This window comes from Acipenser ruthenus, chromosome 11 (genome assembly GCF_902713425.1).
Source record: "Acipenser ruthenus chromosome 11, fAciRut3.2 maternal haplotype, whole genome shotgun sequence".
Classification (NCBI taxonomy): domain Eukaryota; kingdom Metazoa; phylum Chordata; class Actinopteri; order Acipenseriformes; family Acipenseridae; genus Acipenser; species Acipenser ruthenus.
The window spans coordinates 10,756,690-10,781,962 of NC_081199.1; the positions used below are offsets into that span (position 1 = coordinate 10,756,690).

Below are 25,273 nucleotides of genomic sequence, written 5' to 3' on the forward strand. Positions count from 1 at the left end.
TATGAGGCAAAATGATTTTATTAATAAATGAAAATACCGAAGGAGTTACATTTCATACAAAAGCAGACTGAACTCTCATAGGAAGAATGGAGGCCAAATTTATCCAGGTCCACTAAACTAAGAGCAAGCAACCCAGAAAGAAAATTGATAGGCTCATAAATGGGCTCCAGTATTTGCAACCTTGGTTTTCCTTTCACATAAAGTGGTGCCACTTGCACTTGGGCCCTGATGAATCTGCCCTGCCCCGGTGTGTATCGCTGCCCTGCAAACTCATCTGTGGTTGAAGAAGCCCTGGGGGTGGTTGAATTTGAAAGGCTTCAGCCGATTGGGCCCCCTGGAGGAAAAAGAAGCGATCAGAGCCTGGAGCAGTGACAGACAATCCACATGCCTGCAAGATTACTGGTGTAGTCCTCTACAAATAAACTAAATGCATTTTTCTGGCAACTATAATCTTAGATGTTAGTACTGCTGTGCAGAGAGAGGTTAAGAATGGAGATCCAGATCTGCTCCAGATGACAGAAAGAATAAATGTATAAAATGTAATTTTCTTTAAATATATTTAGTTATATACTTTTTTATAAATCACATTTTATGAAACTGAATGCCACAGAAAAAAATATGATGGAAAAACGTTCAAGAAGCTATTGTTTTTGATAGCTCAACCAAAAGTTGTAAGATGTTAAAACACGGATTCTGAATAGAAAGGTGTGCAGTTTTGCCACACTAGGAGACACAGGACATCACTGACCGGACGGTACGCAGACACATCTTCTCACGGGGGAACTCGCGTGGCCCCTCCACGCTCTCATCCTGGCTCTCCGTCTCCAGAAACACATCCAGGCACATGCACAGCCGCTGCAGCTGATTGGTCAGGAGCTGGTACCCGGGGCGGGGCCCACGCAGCTCCCGGTGGAACACATTCACCTCCGCCTCCATCGCCTGGAGAGAGAGAGAGAGAGAGAGAGAGAGAGAGAGAGAGAGAGAGAGAGAGAGAGAGAGAGAGAGAGGAGAGGACACAGTTAACCCTTTGCGGTCCATTGTCGGACTGGGTCCGACATCATTATAGCAACGCAATAAACGGGTGTCTAGTCGTTTTTTCTCCGGAAAAAGCCGAGAAAACCATTCAATTGCAGAGTGGGAGCGACAGGAGCCGAGACAAGTCGAAAAAAAAAAAAAAAAAAAAAAAAGGCTTATCTCATGAATAGTCATACATGGTATCAGGTATCAGGTTACGGGGGCGGTCGTAAGTAAACAAGTTGGCTGACTGAATCAGCGCACAGAAAACACGGACATTTGCAGAGCTTTTTTGAGATGTTATAGCAATAAAATAATGACTTGGATCGCATTATTGAGGAGTTTGGTGATAAAACGAGTGATCCGGAGATGATCGATCGGTATGTACGACTAGTATTATTATTATTATTTATTTCTTACATAGGTGAACGCTATAGCAAACGAAAGGGTGGGGCGGGGCTGGAGATGCCTAGTGAGTGCTTTGTTGATATGCAGGGCCATTTAAACCCGTTTGACTGTGAAAAAAATACTTTTAAACAGTGCGTCTAAAATTAACTGCGCGTGTGAAAATTAATTAGACCTGGCGTGCCTGACGCGCAGTTAATAAATGGACCGCAAAGGGTTAAGAGTCTGATTGAGAAGTGCTCAAGACTGAATTTCAACCTCTGTATTCATTATGCTACAATACTGACCCCTAATGCCAGGTACCAAGCAAACGTTGACTCATGTCAAATATCACTGATCTAAGTCTAAGGCACACTTCAATTGCCTGAGCCCTCATGACAGGTAACAGTGCAGCAGACTGACATATCAGGGTTTAAAGCTATAGCTATTCACAGTGGAACACAATGTTAGGACAAGGGGAGCAATCTCAAATACAAACAGGCATCCCTGAACTATACAATGTTCAGAATGATTTAATACACATTTCAAAATTCTCAGAAAGACTGTAGTAGTTATTTAAACAATTCTATTAAATAAATGATTACAAGCAAGTTGCCCTAAATGTATTTTCTTCTCTTTCTTGGATGTATAATAAACCTGCACTGGTCCAGTTATGATTTGGCTCTTGCTCTTGGTTTTGTTACATGACTGTCATTCTGCTTATTATCTACTCTATTCAATGATGCAGTATCAGCCTGTGTGTTTGTTACCCGCAGATTGTCGTCAGTCCGCCCGCTGCGCTCTCCTTTCCAGCTGAGTGAAAGGCTAAAGAGGGGGGGCACGGTCGAGTAGCGAGGGTTCAGGACCACCGCGGCCTGCAGCTTGGCTGGGGGAGTAAGAGGAGACACATCACTGAGTGCACACAGATTTCAATACCTAGGAAAGCCCTTGTTCAAATGTTTATACAACTACGTTGTTGACGGATTAGGACTTAGCAATCAGCCTCCTGCTAAATCTGCACTGATCAGATCAGACATAACAGGAGTTATCCAACCATGAGCAAGTCTCACTCAAGATTGCACGCCTTTAATTTAATATGTGTGTGTTTGGAGGGGGGGTAATACTATAGCTATAGAAACTCAATTTAAAAATGATGGTCTGATGGATGCTTATCTATACAAAATAATGGTTTCTGCTTTATTCTAACCAAAGATGTTCTGTAAATGCCGAGTGTACTTGTTTGCATTTGCATGTACCAGTAGTATTTTCTGTCCACCAAATACGTCTATAAAGTCAGCCTTTTGTAATTCGTATTAAAAGAACAATCAATTAATCATGTGTGCCTGAGTTCTAGTACGTACAAACATCAGTATCAAGCAGCATAGATCAGATTTTTTTTTTTTACAGTATCTGCAATGCAGATACTGGTTTGCAGTATATTTACGGTGCTGTACTTCCTCCAGACACAATTTCAGGGTTCTTCTTATTGTTTATTCCTAAAGTAATTGGTTTTGTAGTGACTCAACTTGTGTGTGTGTGTGTGTGAGTGTGTGCGTGTGTTTGTGAATGTGTGTGTGTGTGTGTGTGTGTGTGTGAGTGCCAGGCTAACCTGTGCCCCTCTCGATGAGAACTGTGAAGAGGAGGTCAGTCTCCTGTACCTGTGTGTGTGTGTGTGTGTGTGTGTGTGTGTATGCCAGGCTAACCTGTGACCCTCTCGATGAGAGCTGTGAAGAGAAGGTCAGTCTCCTGTACCTATGTGTGTGTGTGTGTGTGTGTGTGTGTGTGTGTGTGTATGCCAGGCTAACCTGTGACCCACTCGATGAGAGCTGTGAAGAGAAGGTCAGTCTCCTGTACCTATGTGTGTGTGTGTGTGTATGCCAGGCTAACCTGTGACCCTCTCGATGAGAGCTGTGAAGAGGAGGTCAGTCTCCTGTACCTGTGTGTGTGTGTGTGTGTGTGTGTATGGGAGTACCAGGCTAACCTGTGACCCTCTCGATGAGAGCTGTGAAGAGGAGGTCAGTCTCCTGTACCTGTGTGTGTGTGTGTGTGTGTGTGTGTGTGTGTGTGTGTGTGTGTGTGTATGGGAGTACCAGGCTAACCTGTGACCCTCTCGATGAGAGCTGTGAAGAGGAGGTCAGTCTCCTGTACCTATGTGTGTGGGTGTGTGTGTGTGTGTGTGTGTGTGTGAGTGCCAGGCTAACCTGTGCCCCTCTCGATGAGAGCTGTGAAGGAGGTCAGTATACTGTACCAGCCCGTGTGTGTGTGTGTATGGGAGTGCCAGGCTAACCTGTGCCCCTCTCGATGAGAGCTGTGAAGAGGAGGTCAGTCTCCTGTACCTATGTGTGTGGGTGTGTGTGTGTGTGTGTGTGAGTGCCAGGCTAACCTGTGCCCCTCTCGATGAGAGCTGTGAAGGAGGTCAGTATACTGTACCAGCCCGTGTGTGTGTGTGTATGGGAGTGCCAGGCTAACCTGTGCCCCTCTCGATGAGAGCTGTGAAGAGGAGGTCAGTCTCCTGTACCAGCCCGGCCTCCAGGACTTGCTGGGTGTAGGGCAGCTCCTGGAAACAGTCAGAGTGGGGTTAACATACTGCATTCTGGGTTCATCAAAGCTTATGCATTGAATCTGAATTCCAAGACATGATTGAATGGCTTCCATAGCCTGTGTTCCTTTTACATTTGCATGAGAATTCCAGTCAGAATGTTGACACATTTCCCTCAATGCTCCTTATCTTTTGTATTATGTTTCTGATACTGTGGTATATCTTTGAAGTTCTTGAAGCATTTAGTAAAGTATTAATGCATTCTTGTCCACACTGCAGTCAAAAGGCAATCGAGGCAATGAGGCACTTGCATAACTATGAATCTACTGAGAGATCCGAGTACAACGTTCATTACATGCAGGTCATACAATGAAAGGGTTTACAGAATGCAGGCAAACCCATAACAATACAGTTTAAAAGGAATCTTAAAAGGTGCTTAAATACAGTAGAGTCAGTTATCCAAACTAATTGGGACCGATACTAGTTTGCATAATCGATTCGTATGAAAAATCAAACAGGTATTAATAACAATTACTGTAACTTTAATACCGTATAGAATAAAGTTAACACACACATACTTAGTAATACCTTTAAGAATCATTAAACTTCAAAAATTCAGTACATGTTTCTATACTTTGATACCTGCTGTTAAGGCATTGTAATAACGTGCAATTGAAATGAATAAAATAAAGGTTCTTAGCTGCTCAATAACATCGACAGAATCTCCAGCCCTTACTGACCAAATAGAACATTTAAAAAAAATCAAGAACAAGGTGACTGTTTTAATTTGCTTAACTGCAACAATTTAAATTCACACAATGCTTCATCTAAGGTTTTGGTGGTCTGAATAATTCTGCAACTTTCATTTGCCTCAGTCTGCTGGTCCTTTTTTTGGCACCTAAATCTCGTAGCTGTTTTAGCAGCAGAAGCTGTGTACGTAATACATCACGCTAGCAATGGATCACGTGATTACAGGTGCGTTCGGTTCGATTAGACAGTACGGTTGATCAAAGATAAGATAATAATACTCTCTCTACATACTGCATACTCCTCATAGGTGCCTCTCCTGGGCATCCCCGTACAATCCTTTACTCTCTCTACTGCATACTCCTCACAGGTGCCTCTCCTGGGTATCCACGTACAATCCTTTACTCTCTCTACATACTCCTCATAGGTGCCTCTGCTGGGCATCCCCGTATAATCCTTTAGACTCTCTCTACATACCGCATACTCCTCGTAAGTGATGGTACTCCACTTGATCAACCTTGAAACCACCTTGGCTGGGAAGAGACTCTGGCACTCGCTGGACACTGGCAAAATGCTGTGCTCTGAAACAGAGGTACAGGAAGACAGGACATCAGTAACTTTCACTATGGAAACATGGTCTTAACCATGTTCTAGAAGAAAATATAATCTGACCAAAAACATCAAATAAAAGGTTCAGCTATATAAAGAAGGGACAGCAATAACAGAGATAGCGTTCCCTGCACATTTTCCCTTTTCCGCAATCATATGTGAAAGACAATATACAAGCTAGTTACAGTACTCTCGCTGATCATGGTAAACTACATGAACCATTCGTTTTACAGGACTGTGAAACATTAATACAGGGGAACTACAGTGAGCCTAAAACGTAATAAGATGTACACTATGGGCAAGGGTTCATTTATAAATAAAAAGGTACCAGATCTCAGAATGTGCATGTTTGTTTATAGACCGAGTGTACTGACCTCAATTTACAGAAGCCTCCATATTATATATATATATATATATATATATATATATATATATATATATATATATATATATATATATATACACATACATATATACATATATATATGCTTCAGGTTCTCACCTGCTTGTAGGCTTTATGCCTTATTGTTGATGCTGACCTTTGCCAAGCCATGTTTAACATAATCTTTTGGTTTGAACAGTACCAGTGTCAGGTCGACTAACCTGATAACCTGATTAACAGGAGCGAGGACACTGTTGTTAAGAGCGCTATTCTTTTGGGGTGTAAAACAAAGCGTTGGTACCTTACCAAGGGAGGCAAACTGCTTGTGCAGAGCCAGGCGGGACTCCAGACGGCTTTTCAGGAGCTTCATGGTGGCCTCCATGTGGCTGGCACTGAGCGAGCTGCCTGTGGGGCCTGCCTGCTGCACACAAACACAGACACACTGCCTTCAATAAACAGCCTGCTTTCACCTTCTAATACAAGTACAACGCTGTTTCAGATCCGTGGCAATCCAGGAGATTCATCTGAACCCAACATATACATCAAGAACACACCTTAATGATGGCCACATAATGTTTAAATAAATGTAAAAATACAGAGCCACTTTCGGGGAAAGTTAAACTAATTAAACAAGGTATGCTTCTGGCTAAGAAAGAAAGAAATGTGTCAGCGGCATTTATCCCAACCACAGCTGCAAATACAAAATACAAAAGCAAACCACAATAATCTACATCCAGCACAAGTAAATATAGCCTCAGATTCTGATACACTCAATAGGTTGCGCAAATGTGATCAGAAAAGGACATGCAGTTCTGCAGAAATGTGTGTCACACACATACAGTAAGTAAAGTACATATGGCAGCCTCCACTATATCCTTAATATAGAATAATATATAATAGAATAATACCACATTGAAAAGGGCATTAAGACATCAACCAAAACATGTTTCTTAGAGGTTACTGTCACCACACAATGTATGCCTTTGCCGTTCCATACAAATTGGATGTAATCTTGCTCTGGAGTCTAGAGGGAAAAGGGTAAAAAAGAACACAGGGTCCCCAGGTGATATGCTGGCTGTGGGTGAGCCTGCCCAGGAGAGTCACCTCGGGTCTGCCAGTGGGGAATCGCAGCCCCCCCAGGTTCTGAACCCAGGTGTAAGGGTGTCCCAGCTCAGCCACATAGTCACCGAACATCAGAATCCTACAAGAGAAGCACAAGAGTCAGAGGCTGGCTGTGTCCACTTTATCAGCCTGTACAGCTAGCATGATTCACAGTGTGTCTGCATCAAGATACTTTACATATGCAGAATATACGTTGATAAAAGTGTATACAGAGTTGACAGAAAGCCTCTATTTCTGTCACACGTGTGCAAAACCAGACGCCCTCCATGTTTTATAATTATAAACTTTAGTGCTAATCTTACAGAAGATGACTGAAATGACATAATTCTGTTTTTATATTTGTAACAGGGAGCCAATACAAATCTGCTACCACTACCGTGTGTACTAGATCTCACTTTTATTAAACGTATGATGCTTTCTCCCTGTAAATAAATAATTACTTAAAAACATCTCAATCATTTAGTCCCAAAGTGACTTAACAACTATAATACAGGAGGGAAAAATAAATCAAATACAAAAACATGCAGACAGTGTAAACTGAATGTGGAGGAACATTAAGCAATGTATATGACACGTAGTATAAATTGCTACATAGCATATTCAGCTGTTATGTGTATTTATTACAGTGTCTATTTTGTTGTGTCAATGCGTTCTGGAACAGCTCATGTCCTGTCAGCTATCCACCTGCCCTGCCCCCCTCCTTACCCGACTTTATCAAACTGGTAGCGGTTGGCAGGATTGGGGGTCTCAGTGCCTTGGTCCCCAGGGTACAGACAGTTAAGTAGGGACTCTGGGCTCAGAAGCTCTCTGCACAAGAAGAACATTCATTTTTTTAGAAAATATTCTAATAAAACAAAAATAAACCGACTTTCATAATATTTCCAATGCACATGCAAAACGTACAGCCATGCAGGCAAAGCATCAGCTATGAAGCAAATATGCTCTCGCACAGACAGCAGGTTTCTTGCTGAAATGTGATGATAACTGTGGCTAGAAAGAGTGGCAGCAGGAATAGACACACACCTCTATATAAACCTGCTTAGTTAAGATCGTCTCTGAATGTTTGAGGGTAATGCTTTTAAAACTTTAAAATGGCCTTTTTTTTTTAAATAGAGTAATAGAGTCCATTTATATTGCTGCAAAACACTGCTTCGTATTAAGAGTAAAGGCAATATAACCTCCTGGACCCTCTCTTTCCTATGGGCACACTGTGAGCACATCCCTCTTTACCACACACTGTGAGCACACTCCCTCCTACCCTGCACTGACTAACCCCACACTGTGAGCACACTCCCTCCTACCCTGCACTGACTAACCCCACACTGTGAGCACACTCCCTCCTATCCTGCGCTGACTAACCCCACACTGTGAGCACATCCCTCCTACCCTGCACTGACTAACCCCACACTGTGAGCACATCCCCTCCTACCCTGCACTGACTAACCCCACACTGTGAGCACATCCCTCCTACCCCACACTGTGAGCACATCCCTCCCACCCTGCGCTGACTAACCCCACACTGTGAGCACATCCCTCCTACCCTGCACTGACTAACCCCACACTATGAGCTCATCCCTTCTACCCTGCACTGTGAGCGCATCCCTCCTACCCTGCACTGACTAACCCCACACTGTGAGCACATCCCTCCTACCCTGCACTGTGAGCACATCCCTCCTACCCTGCACTGACTAACCCCACACTATGAGCTCATCCCTTCTACCCTGCACTGTGAGCGCATCCCTCCTACCCTGCACTGACTAACCCCACACTGTGAGCACATCCCTCCTACCCTGCACTGTGAGCACATCCCTCCTACCCTGCACTGACTAACCCCACACTATGAGCTCATCCCTTCTACCCTGCACTGTGAGCGCATCCCTCCTACCCTGCACTGACTAACCCCACACTGTGAGCACATCCCTCCTACCCTGCGCTGTGAGCACATCCCTCCTACCCTGCGCTGACTAACCCCACACTGTGAGCACATCCCTCCTACCCTGCACTGACTAACCCCACACTGTGAGCACATCCCTCCTACCCCACACTGTGAGCACATCCCTCCTACCCTGCACTGACTAACCCGACACTGTGATCGCATCCCTCCTACCCTGCGCTGTGAGCACATCCCTCCTACCCTGCGCTGACTAACCCCACACTGTGAGCACATCCCTCCTACCCTGCACTGACTAACCCCACACTGTGAGCACATCCCTCCTACCCTGCGCTGTGAGCACATCCCTCCTACCCTGCACTGACTAACCCCACACTGTGAGCACATCCCTCCTACCCCACACTGTGAGCACATCCCTCCTACCCCACACTGTGAGCACATCCCTCCTACCCTGCGCTGACTAACCCCACACTGTGAGCACATCCCTCCTACCCTGCGCTGTGAGCACACTCCCTCCTACCCTGCGCTGATGGCCCCGGACAGCTCAGTCCCTGCCGTCACTTTCACTTTCACCGTCATGATGTCGAGGTTCATCAGATAATAGAAGAAGAGGTGCAACACACTGCCATCTGGAGAGAGAGGAGAGCGCACATAATTACAATAGTGTATCAATGAATTCATTAAAAAAACAATAGCAAAAAATAAATCAAATCAATCAAGTAACCTAACTACCGCCTGCCCTGCTTTCTTTCTCTCTCGTTCGTTTTTATAGCGCTTGAAAACATATATACTAAACTCCATACTAAAATAGATACCTCTGCATTAAAAAAAAGTGAAATATGTTTAAAACTTATGTACTCATGTACCTTAGATTTTGTCAGATTTTCCAACCTAACAATGACTTTGACACCATAAGCAGTATAAAATGTGCCACCCACACACACTCCCTCCATCAACTTTATTTTTAATTTGCTCTCCCATCTTAACCCTTTGCGGTCCTATGTCGGACCTGGTCCGACATTGCAATTATTCCTATCCGGTCCAATGACGGACCCTGTCCGACATCATCAAAAAGACGCAAAAAACGGGTTTCTAGTCGTTTTTTCTCCGGAAAAAGCCGAGAAAACCATTCAATGGCCGAGTGGGAGTGACAGGAGCAAAGACAAGTCGAAAAAAAAAAGGGCGTATCTCATGAATAGTCATACTTGCCCCTGGCTTCAGATAACGGCGGCCATAAGGAAACAAGCTGGCTGTGACTGCATCAGCGCTCAAGAGAATATCACAGACATTTGCAGAGCATTTTTCAGATGTTATAGTAATAAAATAATGACTTGGAACGCATTATTGAGGCGTTTGGTGATAAAACGAGTGATCAGGAGATGATTGATCGGTACGTACGACTATTATTATTATTATTTATTTCTTAGCATATGTGAAAGCTTGTCACAAAGACGGCCGGAGTGGGTGGCGTCAGACCAGAAGCAGGAAATAAACAGACAGAGAGGTGTGGTTTGGTGGAGCTGAGCGAATGGTTTCGCTCAGCATTTAATAAACAGCACAGAAAATAAAAGGTTTTAACACAAAACACGGGACACGGCACTATACGCCAAAATAAAAAAAGACAAACAAAACGTACTACACTTAAACAGACAGACGAACAAACACGGTGAGTGAAAACACTTCTAATTACTTTACGTTGTTTTATTTTCTCCTTCTCTCTCTCCCGTTCTCCACTCACCGAACACCCAACAACCCCGAGTGAAAGAAAATGTGTCTATATATACTGTTGTGCTGGGATTCAATTACTAATTAATTATTCACTTGAATCCCAGCACGTGAATGAATTACGTGCAACCCCGTGCTCACATATTACATTTAACCAGCACGTGAAGTGATTTGTGCCCTCCTCGTGCCTAAATACAAATCTACATTTTTAAATACACGTGAAACACAGACCCGTTTATATCCCGTGTACCAATGACTATACACCAACATTTACACATGCACGCACCATACAACACATAATATGCACACAGGGGCGGGGCACATTGCCACATATACCCCCCCCTGTGCAAAGCACACATGGCCTCAACGGCCACCTCCCCCCTTAAAAATCCAGCAGTCCAGGACAAAGTCTCGGGCTGGGAAGGGAGGCTTCAGTGGGCCCATGGCTGGCCATGCTGTCAGCACCCCTGCCGGTAGTGGCACGGCTGACAGCCTGCTGGTCCACGCCTGCAGCGAAATTGCTGCGGGGGATGCTGGTCTCCTGACCTCTCCCCCTTTCTTCGTAGCCGGTAGCTCCCCTTGGTGGGGCTCCGACCACAGTACTTCCGGCAACGCAAGTGCTGCAGTGGGAGCAGGTCTCCGGACCTCCCCCACGATCTCCGGCAGCGAAACTGCTGCAGTGGGAGCAGGTCTCCGGACCTCCCCCACGATCTTCGTGGCCGGCAGCTCCCCTTGGTGGGGTTCCGGCCACAGTACTTCCTGCTGCGGTGCGGAGCACCTGACAGCCCCAGGCGATGCGGAGCGGCTGGCAACCCCGGGCGATGCGGAGCGGCTGGCAACCCCGGGCGATGCGGAGCGGCTGGCATCCTTGGGCGAAGCGTGGCAAGCATCCTTGGGCGAAGCGAGACCGGCATCCTTGGGCGAAGCGAGCCCGGCATCCTTGGGCGAAGCGAGCTCGGCATCCTTGGGCGAAGCGAGACCGGCATCCTTGGGCGAAGCGAGCCCGGCATCCTTGGGCGAAGCGAGCCCGGCATCCTTGGGCGAAGCGAGCTCGGCATCCTTGGGCGAAGCGAGCCCGGCATCCTTGGGCGAAGCGAGCCCGGCATCTTTGGGCGAAGCGAGCCCGGCATCCTTGGGCAAAGCGAGCCCGGCATCCTTGGGCGAAGCGAGGCAGGGAGTCAGGACAAGCTGGGGTGCGGGTGTTGGCCCTCTTCTCGGCCTCTGCGGCCGGGCGGTTCTTCCCCATGCTTCCCTCAGCAGCCTATGCAAGGGCTGCTGAGGGCCGCCAGCTTCACGTCCTGGTCTTTCTGGTGAAGGGAGAGGCAGCTCCTGCTTCTCTCCCCCTGATGGTGATGGAGGCAGAGGCAGCTCCTGCTGCTCTGCTCCTGGCGGTGGAGGTGGCGGAGGTAGAGGCAGCTCCTGCTGCCCTGCTCCTGCCCGTGTAGGTGGCGGAGGTAGAGGCAGCTCCTGCTGCTCTGCTCCTGCCAGTGAAGGTGGCGGAGGCAGAGGCAGCTCCGGCTGCTCTGCTCCTGCCGGTGAAGGTGGGAGCAGCGTGTAGTCTCCTGCCGATGGAGGTGGGAGCAGCGTGTAGTCTCCCCCTTTTTCAGGGGACTGGTGCTGCTCTGCCTCTCTTGCAGGGAACTGGTGCGGCTCCGCCTTTCTTGCAGGGAACTGGTGCGGCTCTGCCTCTGAAGGGGAAACCAGCAGGCATTCTTCCTCTGCTGGTTGTGATGGGGAAACCAGCAGGCATTCTCCCTCTGCTGGTGGAGGTGGAACCAGCAGGCATTCTTCCTCTGCTGGTGGAGGTGGAACCAGCAGGCATTCTTCCTCTGCTGGTGGAGGTGGAACCAGCAGACATTCTTCCTCTGCTGGTGGAGGTGGAACCAGCAGGTATTCTCCCTCTGCTGGCAGCTTGGGTTCTAGGGCTGTGGACGCACCGACTTCCCTCTCTTTGGGCTGTGGACGCACCGGCTCCTCCCACTCGGGCTGTGGACGCTCGGGCTCCTCCCACTCGGGCGTAGGACGCTCGGGCTCCTCCCACTCGGGCGTAGGACGCTCGGGCTCCTCCCACTCGGGCGTAGGACGCTCGGGCTCCTCCCACTCGGGCGTAGGACGCTCGGGCTCCTCCCACTCGGGCGTAGGACGCTCGGGCTCCTCCCACTCGGGCGTAGGACGCTCGGGCTCCTCCCACTCGGGCGTAGGACGCTCGGGCTCCTCCCACTCGGGCGTAGGACGCTCGGGCTCCTCCCACTCGGGCGTAGGACGCTCGGGCTCCTCCCACTCGGGCGTAGGACGTTCGGGCTCCTCCCACTTGGGCTGTGGAGGTAAAACCAGCAGGCCTTCTTCCTCTGCTGATGGAGACAGGGACAGCAGGTACTCCACTGCTGGTGGACCTGCTACCTGGGCTGTTGTTGTGGTTATGACCGCCTCCAGGTAGCTGAGGACCAACTCCACACCTTCCTCCCAGGTGCTTAGGGTGTGTTCCCTCTCGTAAGCCTCCCATCGCTCCCTGTCCATCAACCGCAGGAACCGGATGGCTACTGGCATAGACTGGGCCTCCAGCCCAGCATTTTCCTGGATCCATTGCCCCCTTTTTTTTTTCCCAAAAAATGCGGTTTTTGCTCTGGCCTGAGTCCTGGAGGCACTGTAGATCCCACGCAGGACACCACGTGTCACAAAGACGGCCGGAGTGGGTGGCGTCAGACCAGAAGCAGGAAATAAACAGACAGAGAGGTGTGGTTTGGTGGAGCTGAGCGAATGGTTTCGCTCAGCATTTAATAAACAGCACAGAAAATAAAAGGTTTTAACACAAAACACGGGACACAGCACTATACGCCAAAATAAAAAGACAAACAAAACGTACTACACTTAAACAGACAGACGAACAAACACGGTGAGTGAAAACACTTTAATTACTTTACGTTGTTTTAGTTTCTCCTTCTCTCTCTCCCGTTCTCCACTCACCGAACACCCAACAACCCTGAGTGAAAGAAAATGTGTCTATATATACTGTTGTGCTGGGATTCAATTACTAATTAATTATTCACTTGAATCCCAGCATGTGAATGAATTACGTGCAACCCCGTGCTCACATATTACATTTAACCAGCACGTGAAGTGATTTGTGCCCTCCTCGTGCCTAAATACAAATCTACATTTTTAAATACACGTGAAACACAGACCTGTTTATATCCCGTGTACCAATGACTATACACCAACATTTACACACGCACGCACCATACAACACATAATATGCACACAGGGGCGGGGCACATTGCCACAAAGCTATAGCGAACGAAAGGGTGGGGCGGGGCTGGAGATGCCTAGTGAGTGCTTTGTTGATATGCAGGGCCTTCTAAACCCGTTTGACTGTGGAAAAAAAATACTTTTAAACAGCGCGTCTAAAATTAACTGCGCGTGTGAAAATAAATTGGATCTGACGAGCCTGACACACACTTAATAAATGGACTGCAAAGGGTTAAATATGCTATATGTTGATCCAGATTATCTCAACTTCCTAAAAAAAGAAATGACGATGCTCGTGAATTCAGAAGATATTTTGACAGAAGTCTAGATGCATTAAAGATGTGAAACCAAAATAAGTGAACAAAAAATTTGTGACCAGGGATATGTTAATAAAAATATCAAAACAAAATCACAGTTTTACTGCAGGAATATATTGAACACAGCAGGAAACTAGGGAAGCCAGCTCAGTAACACTTCAAGACTGCACCAATACTGTATTTATTAGACATCCTGACAAAGCTTCTACATTGCAGAGTTTGGATTCTGTTAATTTCTGCACAAAGCTCTTTCCAGGGACCCATTGCTGAGTACAAAAAAAAAAAAAAAAAAAATTTACAGCCGCTGATGGATTGCTGTGTGAAGAAATCTCTGCACTGGAATACAATATCAGCAGAACAGCAGGATCCAGGAGGGGATTCAGTTACTCCTGCATTGCAGAGCTCTTTGCTTGCTCGCACGCACCTTCATGATCAGCAGCACATTAACATTTTATAGAGCTGCTCTCACGCCACAGCAGCTTCTCTGCAGCTGCACCAGCCCCCCTCTACCACAGGGAGGAGCAGAGCGGTAAGGGAGCCTGCCGCTGCAACTGCCTGCCCCTCCCATTAAAGATGAAATGAACCTCATTATATAGGAACTAGGCTTGAACGGAAGTGCCTCCTGCCTCCTGGACTCCCTGTTACGAGATCAGCGGATTTGCCTAGCAAAGCAACCTGTATTTTGTGAGGGTTTTGAAAAGTGTTTCTTGTTATCACTGTCTGTTGAAACAACGGCTTCCATGTTATTTTTGTGAAACCTGGATGCACTAACAGTGTTTTGAATACCACCTATCTCTCTCACATTACACCTCTACCAGCAGATTGAAAAACCCCTTGCCCCCTGTATAGGAAGGAAGTGAACAGTGTTCTCGCTCACCTTTGCACTGGAGGTCAACGTTGACAGACAACGGGTGGCGTTTCAGCATCTCCTTGCGCTTATCATCCAGCTGAACACCCAGAGTGGGCCGGCGTCGCTTCTGCAACCAATCACAGCAAAGAAAAGCTCTTACTTCAGCTCACACGCACACGCACACACACACACACGACTGCTTTTTAATTGGTGTCTGTTTCCTCCTTATACTTTTAATCTCCTCTTTGTTTGTGTAAACTGTTTGTCTTTAATGTCTCCACTACAATAAGAATCAGCCAGAACTAGTACTAGGTTTGTTTTCGGGATTCAAGACCATGGGGATTTGGAATAAAGTGCTTCAGCTCAGAAGGATATACGTGATCCATGGTACATTCAGCTGTAGCTAAGTGGTTCTGCATTTAGGAGGGTGTGTGTGTGTGTGTCTGTGCTTTCTTGCTCTCTACCCTGGCCTGACCCTGTTTCAGAAGTGTGTACGTGACTGAGCGGGAGTACACATCACAGTTTCTTACTGCAACACTGATTAGGGCGGTTTTGTCAGTTTTTTTTACATTTTCATCACTCATGTTAGCATATCATTGTCAAAGGACATAGGAGAGGCAGACGTCCGTCTGTCTGTATATCACACCTCACATTCTTTCATAGATCTGGAGAACCTCTAATCCAATTTTGATGAAACTTGGTACTAACATAATTTAGCATATGTTACTGCGAATCAGATTCTGGGGGTAGTTGGGGGAGTCTGTCTGTACATTTGCAGTACCACATTGTTTTGAGGATTGATCTTAACAGTTAGAATATAGATACTGTCGCAGTTTTAAAATTCTGATTGTCTACAAACAAAAACATTAACACTGCTATGCTTTTTTATCTTTTGGTCTAAGTGAAATATAAAATAGCCAAAGTTGAAAGCAAGTTTCCTTTTTAAATTACATTTGTTGTGCTTTGTTTGGGCATTACTAACATTTTGAAAGTATTTATAAATGGATTTACACTGTGATATTAAGGTTACCTTGGTATTTGTTTTTTCAGTTATCATACCGTGGATATGTTACACCGGACCATCCCTCACTACACTCCAGTACCTCCCTACACAGTATTGATGCCTCCAAATACTATAAACTGGTACATCTCAGCGGCTATCCTCCCTAAATATTTTCAAATAAATACATACATTTTTTTTTTTTTTTTATAAATTTAGTCGCCAATTATTTTACCCCGGTTTTCACCCCAATTTAGCATGCCCAAATATTATCTGTATCCTCGGCTCACCGCTCGCAACCCCCCCGCCAACTCGGGAAACGGAGGCTGGAACACGCGTCCTCTGAAACGTGCTCCTGCCAAGCCGTCATTTTTCACACTGCAGATCCACAGCAATGCCACCAGACCTATAGTGCCGGAGTACAACACAGATCTGGCGGCTCCACTGCAGAGCCACAGGTGCCCTATCGTCCACAGGGGTCGCTGATGCGCGGTGAGCCGTGGATTCCCCTGCCGACCTAAGCCCTCCCTACCCGGGCAACGCTCAGCCAATTGTGCGCCGCCCCCTAGGAACTCCTGGTCACGGTCAGCTGTGACATAGCCTGGATTCGAACCTGCGATCTCCAGGCTATAGGGCACATCCTGCACTCCGCGCGGAGCGCCTTTACTGGATGCGCCACTCGGGAGCCTGAATATAAATACATACATTTCTAAAAACAGCTATTGGAAATGATGACTTTAGGATTTCAACAAGCAGGGCAATACACAGATACTCAGCTTTTCTGCTGTTCAATCTTACTTTACATTACAAGTTTACATTAACATAGGCTTCAAACAAAGGGACAGGGCGACATCTAGTGGTTGACAGTTGTAAGGGCGTGTAGATTTTATCTTCTGCGAGCTGGAGCGTTTTGTTCTGGTTTCTTGGTAATTTAGCGCTGTGCAAGGTGAAGGGCTACGTCTACAGTAAGGCAGGGACCATGAGAGCCTCCCCTCTCAGCTCTGGAAAGGGGTAATATCAAAGAGGAAAATATGTTTTTTTCTATTTATTTTAGGTTGCTTGTGGGTTTAAAGATAGATGTTTGTACTTTTTCTAACTACAGTAATTATTTTCTATGAGGGTACAGGATATTTCTAAACACACTCACAGTGTTTTGTTCTTCTTCAGCATCAGAGTCACTCTCATCATCTGGAAAGGAAGGGGCCCATTCATTAGACTGCTTGTAACACTCGATTCAAACATTACATGCAAGTGAGTGTCAGCTGGATGGAAAATCGAAACGTTATCATCATTACTGCTGCTACATATACAATACAGGCTCTCTGCTCCAATGCAATAGAAGGGTGCTCTCCACTCCAGCACTGTCTCCGGTACAATACAAAGGGGATCTGATGTTGTAGCTCACCTTGGGAGTCCTCTGGGGGTTTAGAGAGGGCCTTTGCTTCATTTACATCTCCAATGATCGAGACCGACAGCTTCTTATCTGAAATACACAGGAGAACTGTAAACAGCTAAAAAAAATACTCCATTCCCTTCTCAAGAGGGAAAGTAATGCGAGGATGAGAATGAGATTCAAACACTGCCTCTATTGGACACACTGCAGTAACTCAATGATCTTTGTTTAAATCTGCATTAAGGCGCTTTTACCAGAGTTCAGGAGCAGCACTTCGGTTTCAGTGACCTGTCGTAGACGTTTATACCATAGGCTAGATCAGCCCAAGAATAAATAAGTATCTACTACTGAGCAGTGTATTACCAGCAAAACAATAGAAACTGGCGTTACTTACCACAAGCCTGCCCATAAGCGTTGGCCTGGACTAGCAGCACGTAGAGGGGCGGGGGCAGGTGCCTCGCCACCTCGTTCTGTTTCTGAGTCTGTTCGAAAGGCATAGACAGGTAGTCCTGTACTGGCCGGGAAGCCTGGAGAGAAGGCAGAGTGTGAAGGCTACCTATATGAGCAGGGCTCAAAATTATATATATATATATATATATATATATATATATATATATATACACACACACACACAATTTTGCAAAAACAAGTAATACCAACTTGTATCTGCTGTTGAACATCTATAAATCTTTGTTTTCCTTTTTTACACTGCCCTTGTGGAACTTAATACTTTTGCATCTACAAAATACACAGAACAGAACATTTTCTTCCAACTTAAATTCTCTCTTTTCAGCTGCTGTTTACTAAAACATAAAATCTTTTCAATTATCTTTAAGAGGTTTTTGTTTTTATTAATTCAATGACAAGAAAGAGGTGTTGGATGGGTTCTCTCCTGGGGAAACTGCAGAGAAGGTGCATTAAAAAGATTTACTTAACCTCGTACAGTACCAGATAATATTTATCTTTAGAACTGCACATCTGAGACCTACAGAATCAATGGCAGTGCAGGCCAGGCAAGATTGACTTTGTCAATTTCATCCAGCCTGCTCAACCCAGTCGCCATGTTCTAACTATGTTTGCCACCCAAAGCAACTAAAAAGAATGATAAATAAGAATAGAAGTAACATTCTAAAACAAGTCGTCAAAAAAGAAAAAGGTGGAATTTAAGAATGAACACAAGCTAATAATTGATAGGGGGGCGTGTGGTGTGGCACCTGCATGATTTCGGTGAGCCGGGGCTGCAGGCTGCTCAGATACTCCTTCTTGATCTCAATGCCCTTCATGATCTTCTCCTTGCTGGCCAGAGACTCCTTATACTTCTCTGCCAGCCTGCATGACACAAACAGGGAGCTGGTCAGGACTCAAGGGCAGCTAAGGCAGTGAGCCAGCCACACACACCCCATGAAGATGCGCTGGTAGCCCCTGATATTACTCAACAACATTAGGATGTATAGTCCCCTAAAGGAATGCTTATCTTATCACTTTGTATTATTAACATCATCATTGTTCCTCTAGCTATGTTGTGCTGGAGGCCTTTTGGATCTTCACTACTGTTATATGCGTAACTTTGAGATTAATAATTGCTAAACTGCTACTTTCTGGTACCAGATCAGTCCATGTGCTGTAGGCCACGTGATGTTAGTGTAGTTTACCACTGAAGTAAATGTGACCTACAGCACAGGAAGCAATTAGCTACCAGGAAGAAACACCAAACTAATTGTTATGTTATATTGTTTTAGGAATCAGCATCTAGATCTAGAAAAGGGAGGCCAGTGAATGTTGCGTGTGGTATTGAGGTGGAAAGAAGATTTCAAAGACTTGGTTTGCACTCTTTAAGGGATAAAGTAATAAGAGCTTTGATGTGCATATGATGTACTGGGATTCTAGACTACCTCAGTAATCAATAATCCCAGAACAGGGCTACAGTTCTGAACTGAAGATGTTTACAGACTGGAACGTTATTACTTTATCATGTGTCGTATTTAAGCCTCATTTATCAAAGCAGGAACAATTTCAAAGCTAAATTGTCCCACAACCAGAGTGAATCCAGTCACTCAGTAATGTCTGCGCCATGGTTCTCAGAGTGGGAGTATCAAAAGATTTTAGGGGGTTGTAAATTGACCACATATACTTTTAAAGACTGCTATGGAAGTCATTCATGTTATAATGTATGGGTTTTTGTTTTGCTTTATTATTCATGTACAGTATTTATTTTTATTTAGTAGTCACCAATTCGTTTTTTTGTAGTTTTCTCCCCAATTTAATAGTGTGCAATTATTTTTTGTTTAGCTCAGCTCACCGCTACCACCCCTGCACTGACTCGGGAGGGCGAAGACGAACACTCGCTGTCCTCCGAAGCGTGTGCCGTCAGCTGACTGCTTTTTTTCACACTACAGGCTCACCATGCAGCCACCCAGAGCTACAGCGTCGGAGGACAATGCAGCTCTGGGAGGCTTACAGGCAAGCCCACAGGCGTCCGGCCAGACTACAGGGGTCGCTGGTGCGCGGTGAGCCGAGAGCACCCCGGCCGACCTAACCCGCCAATTGTGCGCCGCCCCCTGGGAGCTCCCATACTTGGTCGGCAAAACATGTACAGTATTTTCTGCATATAAAAATTAATCTACATTTAGGTATATATCAATAATATATTATTAATGGCAATTGTGCACAGGGCATTCCCAGCAGACCCAAGGGGTTATAAAGCCTTGCTATACAGAAGTGGTCAAAGTTGTGAATTTGGCAGTACCTCTTCCTCTGCTCCAGCTCCCAGTCCAGACGGCACAGGGTGAGCTGGTGTGAGTCTGCACCTGAGATCTCGGGGCGGGAGATCTCTGGGGGGGCGTCCCGTCTGAACTCCTCCACACTCACCAGCTCAATCTCCTCGTGCTTGGACCTAGGAGAAACACAGCAGGGTTACAAACACACACACAGCACAGCACGCGCACACAGAGCACAGCCCCTCCTCCAACACAAACCAACTGAACCCATTCACAGTCATCCTGTCTTTTCACCAGCAGACCTGCCTACTGAACCCTGGAGAAGAGGTCGTGTAATTAGGCAAACTATCCCCAAGATGTCCCTCTCTGACCACAGGAGTGCAAAGCCCAACACTGCGATAACTCATTCTGCACTCCCAGCGGCAGTGTGTTTACCAAGCGAGTCGTCTCCAGACTGTGAGAGGGGCACTCACTTGAACTCCAGGCACTTGTTGATCTCTTTCTGCAGGTGCATGACCTCATAGAGAAGGTTCTGGAGCTGGAGGTGCAGGGCATCCACTCTCTGCTTTGCCTGCAGAGGGCGAGAAAGAGCAACATGAGGACAGGTCAGGAGGACATGTTTTGACAAAGGTAGGACAAAAAAAGACAGGAAGTAGATGTAGACAGTAAGAACCAAGAGGCTGCTGACAGGCAGGGGGAGATTTCCCCAAACCTTTAACCTATCGTAAGAACAACAATGACAAACAGCAGCGTTTCCCACAACTCCAAATGCAGTTTGACTTCTACTCATTTCAATCAGACCAGCAGCATTGTTGCAGGGTGGAGCACGAAGTGGATACACTGAGACGTTTAGAAGAAAATGTGATGCTTTCTTTACATGCTACATCGTATAGTAACAGAGGTATTTATTGTTTGTATTGTGATTCAAGACCAAAAGCTCAACATTGCTCACTGTTTTTCACCAGGTGCTTCATGGGTGAAGAATAAGTGTGTTTTATAGCTGGTATGAATATATACCCTCCCTTACTTTTGTTTTCATCGTTTAACAGAATAATCCATCATTAAAAGGGTCTTGTTATTGTTAAGTATCCCATCAGGAGCATCTCCATTGTTTCTTCCTGCGCACCTCTCCTCAGCCCTACCTCGTGGGTTTGATCCCGGCCCTTCTTAAGCCTCATGTGAGCCACGCGGTTCAGTTTCTTCAGCGTCATGAAGTGGATGCAGCTCTGCATGCGCCGCTCCTCCATCTCGGCTGCCTGAAAGATAGAGAGAGAGGCAGGACTGTAAATCGAACCCAGCAGCTTCAACTAGATCACAAACCAACTGCAACCCAGGACACAACACAGCCCAGATCAGCTTCAACACCACCACAAACCAACTGCAACCCAGGACACTACACAGCCCAGATCAGCTTCAACTAGAGCACAAACCAACTGCAACCCAGGACACTACACAGCCCAGATCAGCTTCAACTAGAGCACAAACCAACTGCAACCCAGGACACTACACAGCCCAGATCAGCTTCAACTAGAGCACAAACCAACTGCAACCCAGGACACTACACAGCCCAGATCAGCTTCAACTAGAGCACAAACCAACTGCAACCCAGGACACTACACAGCCCAGATCAGCTTCAACTAGAGCACAAACCAACTGCAACCCAGGACACTACACAGCCCAGATCAGCTTCAACTAGAGCACAAACCAACTGCAACCCAGGACACTACACAGCCCAGATCAGCTTCAACTAGAGCACAAACCAACTGCAACCCAGGACACTACACAGCCCAGATCAGCTTCAACTAGAGCACAAACCAACTGCAACCCAGGCCACAACACAGCCCAGATCAGCTTCAACTAGAGCACAAACCAACTATTTTTGGTGTTGATAGTTGTTTCGAAACTACGGTGTAACAAATAGGGCTCCTAAACTGTACTGGCAAGCTAATTGTTTTAGTATGTTCATATTTAATTAAAACCAAGCTCCTAATCAACAAAAATATAACACGGCAAAGCACCCAACAGTACCCTTTATAGCTCTAGCTTGTCTATGCCTACACTATGCTCAGAATTTGTGTTGTATTCAATGAGCCCAAAACGTTAAATGAGTATTAATGTGGGCAATGTGTACATTATACATGCCACTGTAGCTGAAATGGGTTTAACTTAACTCAAGGAGGAAAATAAAAATAAATGCAAAAAATAAACACACAACCTCTAAAATGTGTTTTGCTTTTGGTTTAGACTTTTGTTATCTTCTTGTTTTTCTTGCAGGTTGTGTTTTGCTCTGTATCTCCTGCTTCAAACTGTGAAGGTGTTGAAGTCACTCGAGCGAGTCTAGATTAATTCAGTCTAGGGAGTGCTTTGAAGGAAGGATCCTGGCTTACGCTGTCCTTGATTAATTCAGTGTAGGGAGTATTGTGAATGAAGGGTCCTGGCTTACGCTGTCCTTGATTAATTTAGTGTAGGGAGTGTTGTGAAGGAAGGGTCCTGGCTTACACTGTCCTTGATTAATTCAGTGTAGGGAGTGTTGTGAAGGAAGGGTCCTGGCTTATGCTGTCCTTGATTAATTCAGTGTAGGGAGTGTTGTGAAGGAAGGGTCCTGGCTTATGCTGTCCTTGATTAATTCAGTGTCATGAGTGTTGTGAAGGAAGGGTCCTGGCTTACGCTGTCCTTGATTAATTCAGTGTAGGTAGTGTTGTGAAGGAAGGGTCCTGGCTTACACTGTCCTTGATTAATTCAGTGTAGTGAGTGTTGTGAAGGAAGGGTCCTGGCTTATGGTGTCCTTGATTAATTCAGTGTAGGGAGTGTTGTTAAGGTAAGGGTCCTGACTTACACTGTCCTTGCTGCTGCTGCTCTTCAGCTCGTGGATCTCAGCCATCAGTCTGGTGAGCATCTCGCAGGTCTGCTTGTAGAGAGTGTAGTCCTGGGCAGGGTTTCTCATCTCCAGCTCCACCTCCTCACTGTACACCCGCGCCTCCTACAAACCAGCAACCAAGTATGACATTAAGCTGCACACACGCCACCGCAATGCCAACCCCTCCATAAGCTCTAACTGCTTCCTTCCAAGTGCTTGATCCTATTAACTAAGCCACCCTGCCTCCATCTCAGTCCACCAGCCACACTGCCTCCAAGCTAGTCTCAGGTCTATCAACTGCTGTAACAATGATCCACAGCACCCAACAATTAAAGGGATATGCAGAGGTGTATAGTCAGGTGACTGAATTACTTGTAGATGCAAAATATCTGACATAATTGTGCCCTCCACCCCTAATTCTTGCCTGTGTCTGCCCTATTATTATTTATTTCTAAGCTGACGCCCTTATCCAGGGCGACTTACAATTGTTACAAGATATCACATTATTTTTACATACAAGTACCCATTTATACAGTTGGATTTTTTTACTGGAGCAATCTAGGTAAAGTACCTTGCTCAAGGGTACAGCAGCAGTGTCCCCACCGGGGATTGAACCCACGACCCTCTGGTCAAGAGTCCAGAGCCCTAACCACTACTCCACACTGCTGCCTATTGTCCACCCTACATACATGGTGTGGGTGGGTAGATGTGTGTGTGTGTGTGTGTGTGTGCGTGTGCATGTGAGGATTGCAATGAATTATGCATACTGGAGATGAGTGTATGTAAGTGTCTGTATACATAATACACATCTCTGAATATCACTTAATTGTCTGTAGCAGTGTGTGCTGAATCTCTTTCCTTCCCTCTAACCCTGCTCACTCACTCACCTGGTCCCCCTCTCCTCTCATCCTCTTCCCTTCTGGTGTTCCGCCCTCGTTCCGGATCACCTTGGGCTTCCTCTTCTTCAGAGCGTCCACTGACATTCCTGCTGGCTCCTGGTGCGAGAGGGACTCTGAGAGACAAGCAGGCGTTTAAACAAGCGTGTATTGTGCACCTGCACACAAGTAACAATACAATAAGACAATACAAAAACAATACTACACATCTTAAATAGGAGAAAAACTGGAGCGGCCCAGCTTTGTCCCCTGTAAATACAACCCCCTTTAAGCTAATGTAAACAAACTGGTACACCAACAAGATGAAACGCAGGGGTGTGAAATATGAAAAAATAAAGTGAACAGTCAAGGTGGGAGAAACGTCTCGGGTCTGAATCGGTTGCTTAACCACTAAGTACCAAATTAATTTCTTTGAAAAAAAAAAAATCAGAACACAAGCTGTATTTATGTAATTTGATACATTTCATGTAATCTCACCTTTTAAAATACAAGCAATTAAGATATTTATTTCACAACCCTGTATGTTTTTGACAGCAACAATTCTGTTCCAATCAAGCCAATGGTGTATAGAACATAAAATTGCTACGAAAATAACACCTGCCCGTTACGATGCAGCATTCAAAACATTGCAAACTCAGCCTTAGCGTAATTAACCCCGATTCTGCACTTACAGTACTCAAAGACGTTAAGTTAGCGGGCTGAAATACTGCTTCCAGATGACTCTGTTGAGATAAACTACTTGAAAACAGACGTTTATCTCCTAAATGAAACAGTAAAAGCTAGTCGCACAACGGGCAACTCAACCAACATGGACGAACACCACTGTGAACTTTGAACCGGAAACAGAATACTACTCACAGCTGCAGAGTGTCTTTCTGCTCGCTAGAGGATGATATCCTACGGCTTAGAAACTTGGTAAGTTGTGCAAAATATGTTGGTATGGACATTTGGTCCTATTTTGTTTTTACACAATAATGTGTATTTTTACACAATAAATGAAGACTTATTTTAGAACAAGGTAATTAACGCTATGTTTGTTTTAGACTATAAACTCCCTTTGAATAATACTAATTGCGTTGTCAAAGGAACATTATGAACTTTAGCCTACATCTATGACAACACAACAGCACTTGTTCATGTAAACAAGTTTAACGTTAGCGTTGTTTTGCACCTTTTACATTAGTTTCAACGTATTTGTTTATTCAATTAAGGTTCGCACAGGTTGGTGTGATTCAAAGTATCTGACAGGCTGTCACAAACTAGAGTCGCCTTGTGCATTTTGTGAAGAAAAAAAAATCAAAAAGTAATTTTATGCATGTTGTAAATAAGGCACTATATTTGTTATTGTAAACACATTTTAAAATACATTTTCCTACATTTAGCTGTATCCACGATGGTGAAGTTGGCTTCTTATTCGCATAGCAAATGTGACACAAATTGAATAAGTAGCTGCAGTATTTCAGGGGTTAAATCGCTTTGGGCCACTTATTTCAAAGTTGATTCTTTTTGGATAGTTTGTCTAGTCTAGTTTGTGTTTTTGGATAACATGCCAGCTTGCTATCTCTGCCACGTTTGCCTGCTGTT

General features: G+C 45.5%; 1 protein-coding gene across 5 annotated transcripts; it reads right to left on the reverse strand.

Moving 5' to 3' along the window:
* LOC131739417 (THO complex subunit 5 homolog) lies at positions 1-24,590 on the reverse strand. Of its 5 annotated transcripts, none has more exons than XM_059033345.1 (20): positions 24,548-24,590; positions 23,681-23,805; positions 22,773-22,916; positions 21,079-21,192; positions 20,410-20,507; positions 19,966-20,112; positions 18,434-18,548; positions 17,614-17,746; positions 17,232-17,309; positions 16,974-17,014; positions 14,854-14,953; positions 9,209-9,317; positions 7,503-7,604; positions 6,780-6,876; positions 5,982-6,096; positions 5,162-5,265; positions 3,868-3,955; positions 2,169-2,284; positions 749-939; positions 1-334 (listed from the first exon to the last, which is right to left on the reverse strand). In XM_059033345.1, exons 2-20 carry the CDS (start codon positions 23,774-23,776, stop codon positions 271-273), a joined length of 2,052 nt encoding a protein of 683 aa, XP_058889328.1. In that variant the 5' UTR covers positions 23,777-23,805; positions 24,548-24,590; the 3' UTR covers positions 1-270. The 5 variants fall into 5 exon arrangements, with proteins under 5 accessions (XP_058889328.1, XP_058889329.1, XP_058889325.1 ...); XM_059033346.1 differs by lacking the exon at positions 24,548-24,590 and adding an exon at positions 24,361-24,541 and having other exon boundaries at positions 5,982-6,093; XM_059033342.1 differs by lacking the exon at positions 24,548-24,590 and adding an exon at positions 24,361-24,541.
* Positions 24,591-25,273: the final 683 nt, after the last annotated feature.